General features: G+C 36.0%; 1 protein-coding gene across 1 annotated transcript in view; it reads right to left on the reverse strand.

The window, feature by feature from the left end:
• LOC106065650 (hepatitis A virus cellular receptor 1-like) overlaps positions 1-11,962 on the reverse strand; it is a 51,758-nt gene extending 39,796 nt beyond the window's left edge. Inside the window, exon 1 of the mRNA XM_056028418.1 lies at positions 11,800-11,962. Coding sequence (XP_055884393.1) covers positions 11,800-11,827 — 28 coding nt within the window. The 5' untranslated portion in view covers positions 11,828-11,962. The remainder of the gene's footprint in view (positions 1-11,799) is intronic.
• Positions 11,963-19,610: the final 7,648 nt, after the last annotated feature.

The raw sequence follows: 19,610 nt of genomic DNA on the forward strand, positions 1-19,610 counted from the left end.
GGCTAAAATATAGTACACTTGCAAAAAAGTTCCTAACTTTTGTAAAACTAAGTATTTTCAAAAGAAATTTGACAATCTGATATAACCAAGGCTGCTCAGCTAAAATAAATTATGTTTTAATGAATTGGTGATGATGTGAATAAGTTCCTTAATAGTTGCCTTATTTTTTCATCAAAAGCTACAACTTATCCACATTAAATTGTATGTAAATATTAAATGATGTTAAAGTCTTTAGCTGAGCCAATAGATGATATAAGGCAGTGATGCTCAACCTCACTCGGACGGCGGGCCATTTTAATATCCGACACTCGAGTCGCGGGCCACATGAAGAAAAAGTGAAAAAAAAGGGAATTGTACAATAAACCAATTTTTATTAGAAACCAGTGAATCTAGAATTTACATTCATGAGAAGTTTATCCTAAACTACTTTTAAATATCCGGCTGCTGCATAGTTGAGACGTTCGTCTAAGAGACGATACGATTACGTAGCATCGGTTTCGCGCGATTCATCACTGAAAAAATTTGTCCCCACTAATAAGTGCTTGTAATTATTGGGAGCAGATAAAGAAAACTGCTCAGAACCGAGTTCGGTGGAGAGGTTGCGGACCTATGCTCCCATGAGAGAGCACAGGATTAAGTCAGTAAGTCTATTATTGTGATCATCCATAACACTTGTTTTCGGAGATTTTGAAAAGTTTATGCAAGAAACACGGAGTAGAAATCAATAGTCTGCATCACTTGAAATGTATCAAGCAAAAATGTCTAGTTTGTAAGTCTATCAGTTTCAGTTTTAGTTCTGTCTGGGATAGTGACACATTGGCCGCAGATGGATTTTAGAAACGACGAATATTGTTCAATCTGAACACGATCCTCATCATATATTTTATTGGTGAATAATTCAGCGAGACCACAGAGGCTCGGTTCCATTTGACCTCTAAAAACTATTGCTGTGAACCATAGTTTTGGCACCATCAGTAGTCACTTCCACTAATTTCTCCAAGGAAAAAGATTCTCTGTGATGGTTGAAACGTTATTGTCAGGGCTTCCCCACTGGCGATACATGCATGCTGCAAATAGCTACACATTTTCTTATTTCAAAACTGTTGTTTTTATCGCGAATAAATACCAAAATTTTGAGCGGTATCAGATGTGTCGGTAGACTCGGCAGCGGCAACAGAAAATACGCATCCGACTCATTTTCTTGTCTTTTAGGTAAATATTCTCATCATTCCTCCACTTTAGGTGTAATCTAACTAACTCGTCTCAAACCAAGAATATTACCTTATTTGTTTGATTTCCTAAAGCTCGAAAATGTTATGTTCATTAAAAAGAGGCACTCTTTCTTTATAAAACAAATATGTTGGCTTACTATCGACACCAATCGATTTACTCTACGTAGGGAAAGATATTTTTTAAACTTTTTTTTTTGGACAATGGATTTTCTACACTTTGTGCCGACATTTTGGCGGGCCGGATAGAACCACGTCACGGGCTGGATGTGGCCCGCGGGCCGTATTTTGGGCATCACTGATATAAGGCATAATTGTACAAAGTTTCATAGAGTTTGAACTTTATCTAAAACATTTTGAGTTACAAAAAACTTCAAAATTAAGTTTTGAGAAAATAAAAAGAAAAACAGAAAAAATGGCTTACAGCTGTCATGAATAAAAAAAATGCCACCTACTGACCCCCCTGATAAATAAAAAAAACACTCTCTATCTAATTTGCTTAATTAGCAAATCTTTTTTTTTTAAATAATGATCTTATTGATATAGAGATAGATAGATTAGTATTAGATTTTAGACTTACCTTAAAACTAGTATCTTATAATAATCTTAGATTTAATATTTTAATACTCATTTAGATCTATAGTAGCTTCTTATATAAGGCACAGATCATCGAATTCTCCGCGTCGCTTTTTTTGTTTATAATTAATTTGTTTTTATGTTAGGAGCTAAAAACGACGTTTCGGGACAATGTATGTCCAATTTTAGATAAGTTCCTGTATTTTTGTTCCGCTTTTTCAAAGCAGATGGCAGTTTCTTAGATTCTCGGTAACCAAGTATGTAAAGCTATTGTTTTAAACTCCCCCGGCAATTCATACCCATATAAGGGATGAAGGCTATATTATTTGCCTGTTTGATCATAGGCTGGTGGATATATCAAAATAAGCTTCCAAACATCTTTAGAAAGACATTCCAATCACAATCGTACTGTTAGCTGTTAAATAAAATTTAAAAAGGAGGTGTTTCAATGATAATAATGAATTTAACACATTCTCCTATAGTGCAGAAGGCAAAATCGTAATAAGAAATATTATTGGGATTAATAAATCTATGATTTTTTCAATGAATAAACGTGACCTAGATCGAGATATCTAGAATATATAATTTATGAATGAAAGAAAATGTGCGGGCTGCTAATTTGAAGCCAGAGACCATGGCCACTGCAGGTGATCACTCCAGATGCTCTGGCAGTGAGGAGAGGTATACACTAAGCGTTTAGTGTCACAAACTATCAAACAGGCAGCGGAGGGAAGGGGGAGAGTGTTATGAAAAGACAAAGAAAAGCATCTATGGGAGGGAGGGGATGTTAAGGTGTAACAAAACGAACATCCAAAATATAAAAAGAAGAGGGTCCTTGGATGGCAATTAAAAGAAAGAGAGAGAGAATACATGTAGCCTAGTTGAATATATCATGTTTATTAAATTATAATAATTAATTTATAGATCTATAATTTATATAGATTTATTTCTGTCTGTTTCTACACATAGATTATATAGGTAGGCATATATATAAATAAATAAACTAAACGATATATATATATATATATAGAGAGAGAGAGAGAGGCAATATACTATATAAATACATATATTGCAGAAGTGAATCTACTTCTTTTAATACAATCTAAATAATTAGCAATAACATAGTGGTGTTTCTTAACGGTGCTCAATGTGGTGCTCAATGTGCGCTAAAGGAGAAAGCACAAAAACTGCGTTTAGTATAGGAGCATGAAGTGACCTTTATTTTAAAATAAAATCTTGACTATGAGTGGTAATTCAAAGAAACACAGCTATTAAGCCTATTTGTATAGTCATTTAGTTGCAGAATAAGAATCTGCTTTCAGTTTTTGTGTAAGTTTAAACCGTCACCAAATGAAAAAAATAAAATAAAAATTTGACCTAGATCAGTAGATCTAGATTCTATAGTCTAGATCTAGGAAATCTAGACTCTAGACTCTAGTTCCCGAATACTATTACTAATACGGTGTGCCTAATATTAAATATAAGAATCTACTATAGATCTTTAATCTAGATAGATACTTGATTTACCGGATTTTCCTTTACTTGATCAATGGTCATAGATCTATTTGTGGCTAATTATTTAGGCTAATAATTGATTAAAATATTTAAAATCTAGATCTATGATCTAAATATCTAAGTCAATAAGTGATGAGTACACTCCATATAGATATCTTAGAATATCTAGGTCTAGATCTATGATGATATCCATTTTATAGATATCTATTATATCACATATGAAATGTTACTAATGTTTAATAAACATATCGCATTTTTATATCATTTTATGATTTTAACTTAAAACTTAATAATTTAAAAAAAAAATTACCACTAAAAAATCAACAATATTTATAGATTTCTACCTGTTGCGATGGTAAACAAACCCTACCTCACAATTTAAAATAATTAAATACTTCTAGTTGGAATATTTGCATCAAATAAACTAAACTATAGATCTACGTATGGAAAAAAAGGGGTAATTCTGAAGGATTTCACTTGTCAGCCATCTTTGTTACTATTTTGTTTTTGTTTATGTTCCAAAGAAATCCCAAGATAGAGTCTTTAAAATACCAAGAATGAACATTACTTCCATTTTTTCAAAGCAATGCTATTTTCTTTTAATTTTGACTTGGTGTCAAGACAATACGTTTCTGGTTATGCTTGCCCTGGTTGTGGCAAAATATGTAGGTCACAGCTGAGGCTGCGCAGCCACGGGAACTACTGTATTCCTAGCTCACTAATCTTCGGACTCGGGTGTTAAAAAAGGGGGGGGTGTTTAAAGCTAAAAAATACCTCTTCATTAGGAAATTACGCACTCAAATGGGTTTTGAGTTTAAACCCTCCTTAAGCGGGATTGGAAGGTAAAAATACTTCTTTAATAATAAAAACAAAGCAAATTATACACTAGAAATATTTAAAAAATATTATATATTTTTTAAAGTCTAAATATCTATATGAATTATTGAAACTTTCTCATTATAAAAAGTTTCAAGTAAATGAAGATTAAGCTAATAACAAAGTCACAGCCAACTTAATGTCATTCAATCTTCAAGTAGCTTGTCGAACTACATGTGGTTAGGGCCCTTAACTCTGATAACTGTGTTTTTAATTTGATAAAGGTCAATTCAATGCTATTATAAGCAGCTTTGTGCAAAATTTCCTGTTTATAGTTTATGGTTAAGGTATTTTTTAAAACAACATCAACAAACAAATTGTTTTTCTCAGTCAAAGATCGAGCTTCATCAATTATAACACTTGCCATCTTAACCCAAGCATACCTAACACTCAACACAGTTCTTCATAGCATTGAATAAATACTGGCCTGAGATTGTTGTCTTAGACTGAGTGTTTTGAAGTATAGTCAATTAGCTTAATCTTCGTTTACTTGAAACTTTTTATAATGAGAAAGTTTCAATAATTTGTATAGATATTTAATTTATTAGACTTTAAAAAATAATATAGTTGTATTTTTATATGAATGTGGGCACATCTGATTTCTGTAGGAGTTCGCGTGTCGCATAAAACACTCCAGCGGGCCGCATGTCGACCGTGGGTTCGTAATCTCCCCCACCCCTGGACTATAGATGATACTGGTTTATCTACTAGATCTAGCGTATTTTTTAGCTACTAAAATATAATCAAAAACCCCAATATTAATCTGAGAGAAAACCCAAGATTTAAGATTACAGTCTTAACAATAACAAAGATGGCCGAAGATTAATAAGGAATGCAGTATTTCCAGTGGCTACGCAGCCCCAGCTGTGACCTACATATTTTGCCACATTCTTATTGGAATATTTACATCAAATAAATTGATTTGTATAGAAAAATGTGTTCTACAAATGTAATAATAATACTAAGGTTTGTTTTCAAGTTCGAAGATTAATGAGGAATGCAGTAGTTCCAGTGCACGTGGCTACGCAGTCCCAGCTGTGATAATATTGGAAAAGTGGCATTTTTGTCATTTTTGACCATTCTCTAACCTTAGATCCACCTTAAACAGTGATAGCCTCTCAGAATGTGTAGTTCATTATTATATAGATACTGTCTTTATCGAAACTGAACGGTATTTCGAAACCAAAAAAAAAAATGTTAGGTTAAGAGCTTAGGGAAAAGTGAGAAGGTAATTGGAGATGGTGGGCTTTCTTAGTATTTTTTTCATAGGTCGGTATTAGGACCTATATGGTAATTGGTATTGTATAGATACAAGGCAATAACGAGCAGCAAGTCCTAGTTTATGTGAACTGGTCTGGTTTTCGAACCTAACGGTGACAAGGAAATCGTCTAATGCGTGCCCCCCCCCCCCTCAGGAGCGAGGCTTGGGGCTGTATCCGTACAGAACATTTCCCAATAATGCCGGATAATCGAACTCTTTCTGTATATTATTCAGCCAAATTTATCCCTAAAAAATAAATGACCCCGCGAGCGATACAGCGAAACAGTGGTCACTGTTTTAAAAAATAATATTTAGTTAGACCATTCGCCGAAAATGCATCATTGTATCATAGTGTTTGAAAGTTTTCCAACAAGTTGCTGATGATTTACACTATCTTTTCTTCACTTAACAATTACAGTAGTTCTCTTCAAAAGAGAAAAAAAGTATGTACTCTTCATATCCATGTCTTAATCTAGTCAAGTTACAATCATGTATGCAGAGTATTGCTGAGGCAAACCGAACAGAACTGCCGCATGGTGCAAGACATTTTTTTTTGGCTATTCACATTTTTTTTACCAGAAACAAAACAATGTAATAAAATAAATAGATTGTGATTGGTATATCTACAAATAGTTACTATCTAACTGAACTTCTATAAAATATTGTTACGTTCTCTCCTACTCAGGCCTTCTGTAAACACTGCTAAACACAACACATCAAGAACAAGGCTCCAAATAATCTGGTGCTTTAATAATGGTCAAATAAAACAGCCAATATGACACCATTGGCAATACATCAACACTAAAAATGCTATACTGTACATCACCGTACTAAACTAATAAACTCTACCTCTTCCTGGACTCGTACATTCACTTCAGGACTCCACCAGGACTGACTTCGTGGCAGACTAACAGTCACGGTCTACTCGCTGTCCTGTCTTGAACTGCACTGCCTTACATTGTGTCTCTGGTCCACGCAGGCTTATGATCAGATGACCAGAACTATTCACGTGCAAAGTTCATGCCAGTACTGTCCCTTGCCCTTCGATATAGCACGCTAAACTGTATTACTGGCCTGTCTCACATATGTCAGCTGATCACACACAGTTAACCCTTTTGCGTCGCGACTAGTGTTACAACAATATTGTAGTTATTCGTGTTGAAAAAGGGACACAATATGGACTTGTAGTATTTTTGTAATATTCTTTTTTTTTTGGTCAACTACTTAACCGTTTGTTCTATGACTTTAGTTGAGATTCTACAGAAGGACCGTAGCAATGGAGCTGAGATGCTACAGAAGGATCCTCCTAGTCATCACATTCAAAGACAGCATCACAAACCAAGAGATTAGAGACAGGGTTACTGCAGCGATTGGACCCCATAACGACCTGCTAACTAGCGTAAAAAAAATGCAAGCTAAAAATCTATGGCTATATTACAAGTTCGTTGGGGCTTGCAAAGACCTTCCTGCAGGGAACAGTACCAGGAAAAAGAAGAAGACGCAGACAGAGAATACGATAGTAAGACTACATAAAATAATGGACGGGCATGCCATTGAAAGAGGTTCTAACTAACGCAAAAGACAGAGAGGAATGGAGAAAGACGGTCGACGAATCTTGCATGGTGCCCCAAGGCCCGGATTTTGTGGCTTCTCAAATATACTTTTTAATATGTAAATTGTAGTATCAGTTTCGTACGAATAAAACGGTTTAATTTATGTCGCTCCCCGTCCTTCCCCCCCCCCACCTAATTTAAGCCATTGAATTGTGTTATCACTTTTCTCTCCCCCTCCCCCTTTTCACTTATTGATATAATTATTGAGCACAACATTTAGCAGGCACTTGACTCGAGGGTCCTTCGATTGAACCCTGCCCGCCGTCATTTTCCCAGAACCTTGTTATTCTCATTCCTCTTTCAAGGATTATTTCTTTACCCAGCCAAACCTAGACGGGATGCTTGATAAGAACTTTAAAATAAAACCGGCGCCCTTTCTCTATAATGTTCTTCTTACTATCTTCGGCTTGTCAAATAAATGTTGAAAAATTTGATAGGCATTATATTGCTTTTTTGGGCCTAATTCCCCACCCAAATTAAAACAGCTATAGGCCTATAAAGACCAGTTTAGATCTAGATACATATGTCTCATATATTTACTGTCAGAATGTGTTGGATTTTTAGTTTTAGATCTATGATACATGTTTATCTAGGTCTAATATTTTATTATAAATCAAGATGTTCATTTTAACAGAAGATAGTCTGAAATAAAATATAGTAGCCATAGACATAAATAAATATAGACTGGAAGTAGGAAGTTATTTTTATTTGGGGGGAGTCAATATGTTTTATGTACTATATCTATGTGAAAAAAAATGGCGGCGATTGAGCTATAAATTCTAGGACTAACATTTCAGCCAATATATACCTTTGATCTTTAGTTTTGAAAAGTGCAAAACTGCCATATTCCCAATATTTTGTCTTTGTTTTATAATCATAGACATAGGCAAATATATATAGGTTTGTGATGTGGATCTACACACTGATCTTTTCCCAAATATTTCCGATAATAATTTGTTCTTTATCGTCCAGTCTATATATATATGTCTATGATAGTAGCCTACTTTAGGTATGACTTTCTACATCGTTAATAAAAAAAAGAGTAAATGTGTAGAAATAAAATGAGGCCTATACGCTGAAGCGAACAAGAATTGAAGTATTTTAGTGTCGTCATTCAAAGATAAATTGGGTCGACAGAGCGAATAAAAAAATGTATATGATATAGTTAACTATGCGGATTCGATTATGAAAATTTCTAAAGTAGACTAAAGTTAAGTGATAACAGGTGAAATTTTCAGATTTTTTTGTCAACGGAAGTGAGTGAATTAGTAATGATTGAATTAGGGCCTTTTAAATTTAGGCCCTATCATGTCTTTATTTACATGTATAGTTATATGCAATAGGCTCTATATTTAGAATGCTGATTTACCTAATGAATGTTTAATAAAGCTAATTCTTTTAAACATTTTTTATCGGAAAAAATGTTGTTCATAAACAATAAGTGTTTTGAATGTTAGAATTCTTTCTAATTCTTTCTAGGAATATCATTGGAAATTTTTCCTGTGTTCAGAGCTTAAGAAATTCTTCCGCCTGGTGTCTACAACGACAGAACATCAAATACCCTATACTTATAGTTAGAATAAAAAGAGTGAGACTGGCCTATATGCTTTTAAAATTAAAGGAAATAAAGAAAGAGGCAGCACTGGTCAAGGGACATTCGATGTAAATAGAGGCCACTTGTAGCGTAAGACTATCTTGAAGTTGAGTAAAGTGTCTCTCACTGACTTGTGTGTGTGTTACGCGAGAGTAGAGTCATCATAACGGTGGAAACGTGAATAATTGCGTTTTAAAATGTCTTCTTCAAAACGTTTGGAGTCGATGGCATTTTTAGCAGTCAAAAATGGATTTCTAACTAAAATAAAACTTCAACAATATTTTTGTGTGTGTACTTTGAAAAGTAAATGGATAGGCCTCGCGTCACTTACTGCCGTTGTCAGGACGTCGAGGTAAGACGTCTCCACCTTCCACACTACTGCAAATCTCAGTATTAAAGATATAATATTACTGCCTTGATGCCAGGCCACATACCTGGCTTTTAACAAAAGCAAAGTAGAATCATTTAGCATATTTTGCAATTACTTTAGGCCAAGCAAGATTCCATTGCTCTGTCTTTTTTAAATTGATTGAAAACATACAACTTGATTAATTACAGCGCATAATAGTATTGACTTTTAAGACTCACTCTTTATTAGAATCAATTTACACTGCGACTTTTAAAAAAAAAACTAGGATGAAAAAGCGTTTCAGGCGCCAGGAGAAAGTTTCTAAAGCTCAGAACTCAGAAATACGCATGGATGGATGAATGGAGAACTTCCACATTTCCATCTATGCAAACCCAGTCGCCACCTTCGTATTAATGCAAACGAAACCGCAACATTGTGCTCTAGTTCTATGAGTATATCTTGACTGTTGTAGTTCTATGAGTATATCTTCACTGTTGTAGTTCTATGAGTATATCTTGACTGTTGTAGTTCTATGAGTATATCTTCACTGTTGTAGTTCTATGAGTATATCTTCACTGTTGTAGTTCTATGAGTATATCTTCACTGTTGTAGTTCTATGAGTATATCTTGACTGTTGTAGTTCTATGAGTATATCTTGACTGTTGTAGTTCTATGAGTATATCTTGACTGTTGTAGTTCTATGAGTATATCTTGACTGTTGTAGTTCTATGAGTATATCTTGACTGTTGTAGTTCTATGAGTATATCTTCACTGTTGTAGTTCTATGAGTATATCTTCCAGTTTCTTTTCATGTTCATTGCATTCTTAAAATCTTCACTGTTGTAGTTTATGGCACTCTTATGCCACTGGCTATGGGGTCGCAACGAAATGGTCTCCATTCATGAGAGCGCCACCGGTAAAAATGTAAGAAGCACTGAGCTAAAGCTTCTAGCCACTGCTTCTCTATTAAAACCACTAAATAGAGTTGTAGAAACAAACGTTGTGTGGCTGTATCACAACTCATTTTTTTTTAAAAGGAAATTTAAGTTTAACATTAAAGAAATGTTACTTGTTGTTTTTTTCAACCACCTTATATGCAAACGTCTTGAGTCCATTACTTGCAACATTAAACATTTACCATTTCAGCTTCCCTGGCCCCTGGTGATGCTCATATCATACAACATTACATTCTTTCTTAGAATTTTATTCAGACCAACATGTTTGTTTTTATAACCCTCAATAGCAAGTAGCCAAACAATTGGTCATGTTTCTCTATTTTCTTGACAAACTCTTGATAATATTTTCTGAGCTAATATTCACCTCTACTGGCAATATTAAAAACACAAAAAAAATACAGAAACTCAGCCTATGATAAGTATGATATGTATGGGATCTAATATGAACAACTATTATGTCCAAGAATGTAACATGGATTACTGTTTCATATTAAAATACTCATGTGGTCAATAGTGCCTACTGTTATACTACATGAAAGATAATAACTCAATTACTGTGTAAAAAGAACATTCTTTCACTAAATTATGAGTGGTTTTAAACCATGAACATCAATTTGTGTAAAGGTGCTTCTTCACAGATGACAAGAATGATGAACACGTTTGAGAAAAGAATGTGCGAGATCGGAAAATCACCTACCACAATGTCCTTTCGGTTTCTTTGTACTGATGTATGGGAACCTAGTAAGGGCAGTCACTGCTACGTATTAAATTTTTAGGTTTCAGCAACATAGTATAGCTTCCCTTAAATCATGGTGCACCGTGTTTGATCCCGCTTCATAGTGTAAGCCTCTCCCCATCACACAAAGTTTCTATAGCATCAATGTTGTTTAGGTTTAAGGTTGAGTTTTTTTTTCGGAAATAATCTAGTTGAACCCAATTACTTATCAATCATTTTCTTTATGTTATATTTATACCTTCGCCGTTCTATAGTTAAGTTCAAACCTCGTGGTCTATAAAACAGGTAATGTAACCAGGGCGCCTTTACTTTTCCCCTACTAATGTTAGGTAAAAGCTGGGTGGACTCCCGAAATAAAAAAAAAAAAACATGTTATGCCTAGAAGTCCATCATTAAACTCATATTGTTTTTTATAAATCAAATATCAGAAAATTATACTACATATGTTACATTTGAATGTAATAAAACTTTTTAGGAAAAATATTTGACATAATATGAGTAAAAAAAGCAGTTTTTTTTTTTTTGTATTTTAAATTTTATTTTAAATAAAGCGTTGAGTGTCCCCGATTTTGAGAGGTCGTAAGATGACAAATACTGATATAATTCAATGACACATTTTTTTAAAACGTAATTGAATTAATTCATTTGTTTCCACGTCTGTGGTTGTAAATGCTGTAGGACCTATATCATTGTACACAAATAAATGTGGACTTCCCCGACACATCCCCCCCCCCCTCTCTCCAATCATGCCCATGACTTAAAGTCTACACCAAAATCTTGCATCAGAGATAGCATGACATGATGTATTTAAGTTATCCATCATGTTAAAACACTATAATAATATTTAAATATGTGTGCGTTCTGTTAACAAATGAGGACAAAGACAAGCACATAGACACTTACCCAAATATTATCAAGAATTATCTTCATATATATAGTTTACCCCCCCCCACCCAACCCTTTTGAATGTTCCTAAACAGAAACAAATCACTAAAATATGATTATAAGAAGATATTTTGACCAAATTAATTAAGAAGAATGAGAAGTCAATTAAACTTTGAAACATTTCTATAAATATTTGAAGTGTGACTTACCTATGCCTAATACTATTGGAAGAAGCATCTTCTCTACGAATATTCTTGTTTGGGGTAAATTTCGTTCTTTCTATCCTCGAAATCTTAAGGTCCCCGAGACGGTTGTCTTCGCCAAGTCTCAATGGTAATGTCCCCGAGACGATAGTCTTACTTAAAAGCTGAACAAAAAAAAAAAAAAAGTGGTGAGAGAGGGTCGAAAGACTTCGCAGGAAAAGCAGTTAATGAGTTGAACAAAAAGTGAGAGAAAGAGAGAGAGAGAGAGTTAGCAAAAGAACGTGTTTAAAAAAAAAATCAAACAAAGCCTATACTAAGGGTATATGTATCAAAAAGTTCACTAGCGGATCCAAAATTTTTAAGGATGGGGACAATGTGTTCATTCCCTAGCTTTGTATATATATATATATATGGCCTCCTTCAGTCGCGAATCGACTATGGATCATCTTGGTGAGATGAATGCCTGGGCATTAGCTGTGATCGGAACGATGTCGCCCACACATCAGTTCCCCCATCTCCACGCAGCTGATGTATCCAAAGGAACGGCACTGCCGAAACAGTTTGGGGTCAGCGGCATCGCAGGTTCTGCCAGAGTGTAGCACTGGGTGCTGCAAACTGCCATAGGGTCGCCAGCTCCTGAGTTTTCCTCAGGGTTGACTCCCGAAGTCTTTCCCATGATCGGGTATAACTGCAAGGCAACAGAGGTTTGAATTCAGTTTTCCTTCTCCTAGGTGGGTAGCCAGTCATGGCTAACGAGCCCCTCCTACCTGAAGCTTACTGGTTAAGGCGCCAGTTACTCGCCTTTGCCCCTTCTTCTGTTAATGAGAACAGAACAGTTCCGCCAGACTCAATATATGAGCCACACGTGAAGGCCAAGAGTTGGACTGGTTGTCAGAGGCTATTTGAGACGCGTGCCATTAGGAAGCATTTTATAGGTAGTGGAGTGCTTACATCCATTACCAAACCGGGAATGACAACCTTGCGGAGCTGTAAGCTCGGAGTTCGACAGTCGTTTTCGTTCATTTAAAACTGCAGAAACAAATTTTCCTTATATTAAAAAAGGAGGTAAAATTAAGTAAAATAAAGTAACGTGGGTAAGAAATATAGATATAAAACTATTTTTTTCATAACTATGATCTCTGCATAAAAAAAGGATCGCCCCCCCATTCAAAGGGTTTGTGTGGGGATGGCAATAGTTGTAATTGCCCCCGCCCCCCTCCCGTCGAACATACCAGAAGGGTGCGACGTAATATAGATATTAGTTAAACTATGAATTAGTGGTTTTTATCCTATAGATACATAACTAATGCTAATAACAAACTGTACAGGACCTCCACATACACAGACTTGAACGGCCAGGAGGGGCGGGATAGATGAAATCACCCCCCCAACCCACCAAATTGTCCAACAAACTAGAGGGAAAACATAATCTAACAACTGGTAAAAAATATAAAAAAATTATATATATTATTAAGATAAAAAGAATGTGTACACGAATTGTGTTATATCTATACTAAAATTCCCGTTCCCGTTCATTTCATGCATTTAGCTTTCAATGCACGATGATTCTATTGTCTGGACTAGTTAAAAGGGAGGGAAGGGGAAGAGAGAAAGATAGTTGTATCTGGTTGTGTGTTACCATGAAGATAGTTGTATCTGGTTGTATGCTACCATGAAGATAGTTGTATCTGGTTGTGTGCTACCATGAAGATAGTTGTATCTGGTTGTGTGCTACCATGAAGATAGTTGTATCTGGTTGTATGCTACCATGAAGATAGTTGTATCTGGTTGTGTGCTACCATGAAGATAGTTGTATCTGGTTGTGTGCTACCATGAAGATAGTTGTATCTGGTTGTGTGCTACCATGAAGATAGTTGTATCTGGTTGTGTGCTACCATGAAGATAGTTGTATCTGGTTGTATGCTACCATGAAGATAGTTGTATCTGGTTGTGTGCTACCATAAAGATAGTTGTATCTGGTAGTGTGCTACCATGAAGATAGTTGTATCTGGTTGTGTGCTACCATGAAGATAGTTGTATCTGGTTGTTTGCTACCATGAAGATATTTGTATCTGGTTGTATGCTACCACGAAGATAGTTGTATCTGGTAGTGTGCTACCACGAAGATAGTTGTATCTGGTTGTATGCTACCATGAAGATAGTTGTATCTGGTTGTGTGCTACCATGAAGATAGTTGTATCTGGTTGTGTGCTACCATGAAGATAGTTTTATCTGGTTGTGTGCTACCATGAAGATAGTTGTATCTGGCTGTATGCTACCATGAAGATAGTTGTATCTGGCTGTATGCTACCATGAAGATAGTTGTATCTGGCTGTATGCTACCATGAAGATAGTTGTATCTGGCTGTATGCTACCATGAAGATAGTTGTATCTGGTTGTGTGCTACCATGAAGATAGTTGTATCTGGTTGTGTGCTACCATGAAAATAGTTGTATCTGGCTGTATGCTACCATGAAGATAGTTGTATCTGGCTGTATGCTACCATGAAGATAGTTGTATCTGGCTGTATGCTACCATGAAGATAGTTGTATCTGGCTGTATGCTACCATGAAGATAGTTGTATCTGGTAGTGTGCTACCATGAAGATAGTTGTATCTGGCTGTATGCTACCATGAAGATAGTTGTATCTGGTTGTGTGCTACCATGAAGATAGTTGTATCTGGTAGTGTGCTACCATGAAGATAGTTGTATCTGGCTGTATGCTACCATGAAGATAGTTGTATCTGGTTGTGTGCTACCATGAAGATAGTTGTATCTGGTTGTGTGCTACCATGAAAATAGTTGTATCTGGCTGTATGCTACCATGAAGATAGTTGTATCTGGTTGTGTGCTACCATGAAAATAGTTGTATCTGGTTGTATGCTACCATGAAGATAGTTGTATCTGGCTGTATGCTACCATGAAGATAGTTGTATCTGGCTGTATGCTACCATGAAGATAGTTGTATCTGGCTGTATGCTACCATGAAGATAGTTGTATCTGGTAGTGTGCTACCATGAAGATAGTTGTATCTGGCTGTATGCTACCATGAAGATAGTTGTATCTGGTAGTGTGCTACCATGAAGATAGTTGTATCTGGTTGTGTGCTACCATGAAGATAGTTGTATCTGGTTGTGTGCTACCATGAAGATAGTTGTATCTGGTTGTGTGCTACCATGAAGATAGTTGTATCTGGTTGTGTGCTACCATGAAGATAGTTGTATCTGGTTGTGTGCTACCATGAAGATAGTTGTATCTGGTTGTGTACTACCATGAAGATAGTTGTATCTGGTTGTGTGCTACCATGAAGATAGTTGTATCTGGTTGTGTGCTACCATGAATATAGTTGTATCTGGTTGTTTAATACACTTATATATATCTATAAAACAGATGTACGACTTGACATCTAACTCGAGGGCCAACTGACTAACCATTGTGCCAGCGAAGTGTTTATGAAAATAGTCATCTATTTTTAGTTTCAAACAACTTATTTTCTACCAAAATTATAAAGGGGGCTTAATTCAAACTATACTATCCCATCAGTCAAGTGCAATATCTTTTCCTTGTTCGTTACCAAACAAAATAATTAATTAACAATGATAATTTACTAATTGGTTATTTTTTTTATTATTAGATACAAGAAATAATTGTGCAAATTTCAACTTATTCGGAGATTGCGTGAGCGAGAAATAACGAGTACAGCCTTTTTGACTAGTTGAAACGTGTTGTTGTTGTTGTTGTTGTTTTGTTGTTTTTGTTCTACAGAAGTCGATTTTGATAGAGTGTCTCTCTTGTGGTTTCGTCATCTTTTGGATACATTTCATTTTATTTCTGAGTAATATTATATCATCTGGTAAGTTCAGGTTCTTCGGTAGGTTTGGTTCACGCCATAACCTCGTCAGAGAAACAAAAATCAAAATCTTAAAATGATGAGTCGTTTGCGAGCTTGGTGTAGAGTCAACAGACGTGCCGCCAAAGGATGTCTAAGTCTAAGTTAAGTCTAAGTCTAAGTCTTCCTTCTTTGAGTTGAGGCCTCCGTTCTGCTGGCGTTTGGCTTAAGTGTAAAATTCTCTGAATTTCACTCTGTTGTTATCAGCTATTATCTATTTGGGGCTGTTTAAGAAATCTTTTTAAACTAAGTTTCTTAAAATCGACATTTTGTGTGTTTCTTTTAAATTCCCTAGTATAATGCTGATAGAGCGTTCTTGCTGATCAACGTACAGTGGGAACATAGAAATAGACTCTTCATTGTCTTGTAATTTTAGTATCAAGTAGAGCACATGAACTCGAAGAGAATGTGGCTGTAGGTCAGCACGTATATTTTGTGTGGTCAATACAACTACACCGAAAAAACGCTTGATTTGAAAGTATGCGAAACTAAGTTTTAAAGACTTTAATTTATTTAAATATTTAGTAAAAAAACATTCCAAACCTAGTTTTATTTTTAACTTTAATTTGCCTTATTTGCCTTATTTCTGTGTGTGTGTGTGTGTGGGGGGGTCCTTGCTCATCTTTTTGTCCTCTTATGAGAGTGCAGGTTTCTGGCAAACTAGAGTGGGTACAGGACAAGTGGTTGTACAGGACAAGTGGTTGTACAGGACAAGTGGTTGTACAGGACAAGTGGCTGTACAGGACACGTGGGTGTACAGGACACGTGGGTGTACAGGACAAGTAGTTGTACAGGACAAGTGGTTGTACAGGACAAGTGGTTGTACAGGACAAGTGGTTGTACAGGACAAGTGGTTGTACAGGACAAGTGGTTGTACAGGACAAGTGAATGTACAGGACAAGTGGTTCTACAGGACAAGTGGTTCTACAGGACAAGTGGTTGTACAGGACAAGTGGTTGTACAGGACAAGTGAATGTACAGGACAAGTGGTTGTACAGGACAAGTGGTTGTACAGGACAAGTGGTTGTACAGGACAAGTGGTTGTACAGGACAAGTGGTTCTACAGGAAAAGTGGTTCTACAGGACAAGTAGTTGTACAGGACAAGTGAATGTACAGGACAAGTGGTTGTACAGGACAAGTGGTTGTACAGGACAAGTGGTTGTACAGGACAAGTGGTTGTACAGGACAAGTGGTTCTACAGGACAAGTGGTTGTACAGGACAAGTGAATGTACAGGACAAGTGAATGTACAGGACAAGTGGTTGTACAGGACAAGTGAATGTACAGGACAAGTGAATGTACAGGACAAGTGGTTGTACAGGACAAGTGGTTGTACAGGACAAGTGGTTGTACAGGACAAGTGGTTGTAATCCAGGGATGGCTCCAACAAAGCCCGTGGAGTCTCGCCCGGACCGCGATGATCCATGGTGAAGGCGTAAAAGGCCGTAACAATCCATTATAGCGCAGTGTAGAACGGGGCACTGCCCTGTTGGTGCTTATTTTGCCCGGTTCAGTCCAAATTTTGATGCCCGATGCCGACACTGTGGAGAGTCGGTAGAAACAGTGGCGCATCACCAGAAAATTCCTCAGTGGAAACTGATAAAGGGACTACGATGAATTTTGTTTCCCTTTAATGAAACTCGACCCTGGAAGCTTCAGAGAATAAATACTCGTTCATTTCTAATATAATAATAAACAATGAATTGATAGAGCCGCTGCTAACAGATAAAATGTAGGCTCAGGGCGCTGTGATAACATTACAAACATAAACACAAGAGCAAAAAACAATCTAATGTAAGAAAGTTTTAAACAGATAGGTCTTAATTAATGTTCTTCTTGAATGTAGTGAAGCATGTCGTCTGAGTTTAATGGAAAACGAATTGCGAGCACTAAAGACCTTGTAGGCCCTAATATGGCCATAGATTTTTAGCTTGTTTTTTTTTAAGATAGTTAGCAGGTCACAATAACGATGATGAATTAGCTAGTTAATTGTTGGTAATTAATTTTTTAGTTTGGTATCTTGAATAAGGGAACTAAATTACAAATAGTGATGTTTCTTGTTTCTCCGCAAGAAAGGACAACCTTCAATTGTCTATTTATTCGAACCTCTATAATTTACGGTTTTGAAATGTCTGTATTTCGAGGGCATTATTGTATGCTAGGATGTCTGGGGTAATTGAAGAAGGGTGGGATTTGTTTAAAACGGCATCACCGTCCTTTTATTTCAGGGGCGGCCTAAAAGTTCGTGGTGGAAAATAAGGACTTTCTAAATAGAGGATGCAAACAATTATGCGAGGTCAGTGTAATGCTGCCTTTTCCATTGAATAATAATAATAATATTTATAATAATGATAATAATAATAGTAATAAATAAACTAAAATATTCAGGTTAAACTAATCAGAAATGCGTTATGGTTATGCACTTTTGAAATTCAGCAGTGTAAGAAGTGTATGGTTTGTTTGTTTGTGTCTATGTCAGTCATTCCATTAGAAGACGCAATGACCAAAAAGTGTGTAGTTTGGGAAGAGACATTTCCTTTCAAAATAGTTGAGTTTGTGTGAGCGTGGGGACGTTAGAATGCAGCAGACGAGAGGGCTACAACTGATGAGCCTAAGAAGTTAGTGCGCATAGTCTATATTAGGAAGTTTAAACCGTAGCATTGCTAGGGAATCTGCTAGTAGACTATAAAATCTTTTTTTTCCAAAGTACTTGAATAGTGGCCCAAGACTTAGAGACTTGCGTAATGAGGTTCAAGGCTGCGAGATCGAATGCTGACTCGAGCAGCTTTAAAAAACAAACTTTTTGAAAAAAGCGGCACAGAAACATTCTCCGAGATAACCCTCTCGACCCCCCCCCCTCCAAGATGCAAAACCAGTTTCCAATCGCACAAGTGTATTATTGTTAGTCTATAAATAATACAAAATTAATTAGATGATTAATTTGAAATAATTAATGCAATTTTTCTCAATATAAGCAATGTTTTTTTTAAAGTATTTTTTCTCTTTTTTTACTTGTTTTTGTGATAGTATGAGTATGTGTTTAGAGTAGCTGGTAGTGCATTGTGTGTGCCTGTGTATGAAATGACCAGTTGACTTTCATTTTACATTCTTTGAGTGAACAGCAAAGAAAGTGTGTAGGACAGGACTGTAAAAGGAGTACAATCCTAACAACACAAAAAAGACAACATATACCATTCATATACATATACCATTCATATACATATACCATTCATATACATATACCATATTCTCACTATCAACAAAACAACAAACAGCAATTAGCATATGATAAGGAAGCTTTAGAAAAAAAAAATGACAGCCCTACTTATCTTGGAGTCACCTATGACCCGAGACTAACCTGGAAAAACCAAATAGATAAAACACAGAGTAAAGGCAGCCAGAGACTATCTCTTAAGAAAAAATTAGCTGGCACAGATTGGGGAGCTAACCACAACATCCTAAAAAAGATCTATTCCAGTTACGTAAGACCTGTTCTAGAATATGGTGCCACAGCATGGGACTTAGCAGCCCAAACCAACCTAAGAAAAATAGACAAGGTTCAAAATATTGGTCTAAGGATAATGACAGGAGCAATCAAAACAACACCCATAAGAGCTATGGAGGAAACCGCTGCCCTAGTCTCTCTGGATGAAAGAAAGGAAATAAAAATCATTTCCCAATTGGAAACCTTGGAGAGGCACCCACTCGAAACAAAAATTTAAAAAAATTGGCACTAAAAACCGTCTCAAAAGGACCAATTTCATACAGGAATTTGTAAACCTAAAAAAGAAACACCAACTAGAAAAAATAACTTTGGAATCCACGATCCATCATAATGAATCTCCATCCTGAGACGAAAGCTCCCCTACTACTATAAGAGACCATATTGAAAATATAACAAAATATCTGACTACATTCCAACAGAGCT

This window comes from Biomphalaria glabrata, chromosome 5, assembly GCF_947242115.1.
Source record: "Biomphalaria glabrata chromosome 5, xgBioGlab47.1, whole genome shotgun sequence".
In the NCBI taxonomy this organism is placed as follows: Eukaryota; Metazoa; Mollusca; class Gastropoda; family Planorbidae; genus Biomphalaria; species Biomphalaria glabrata.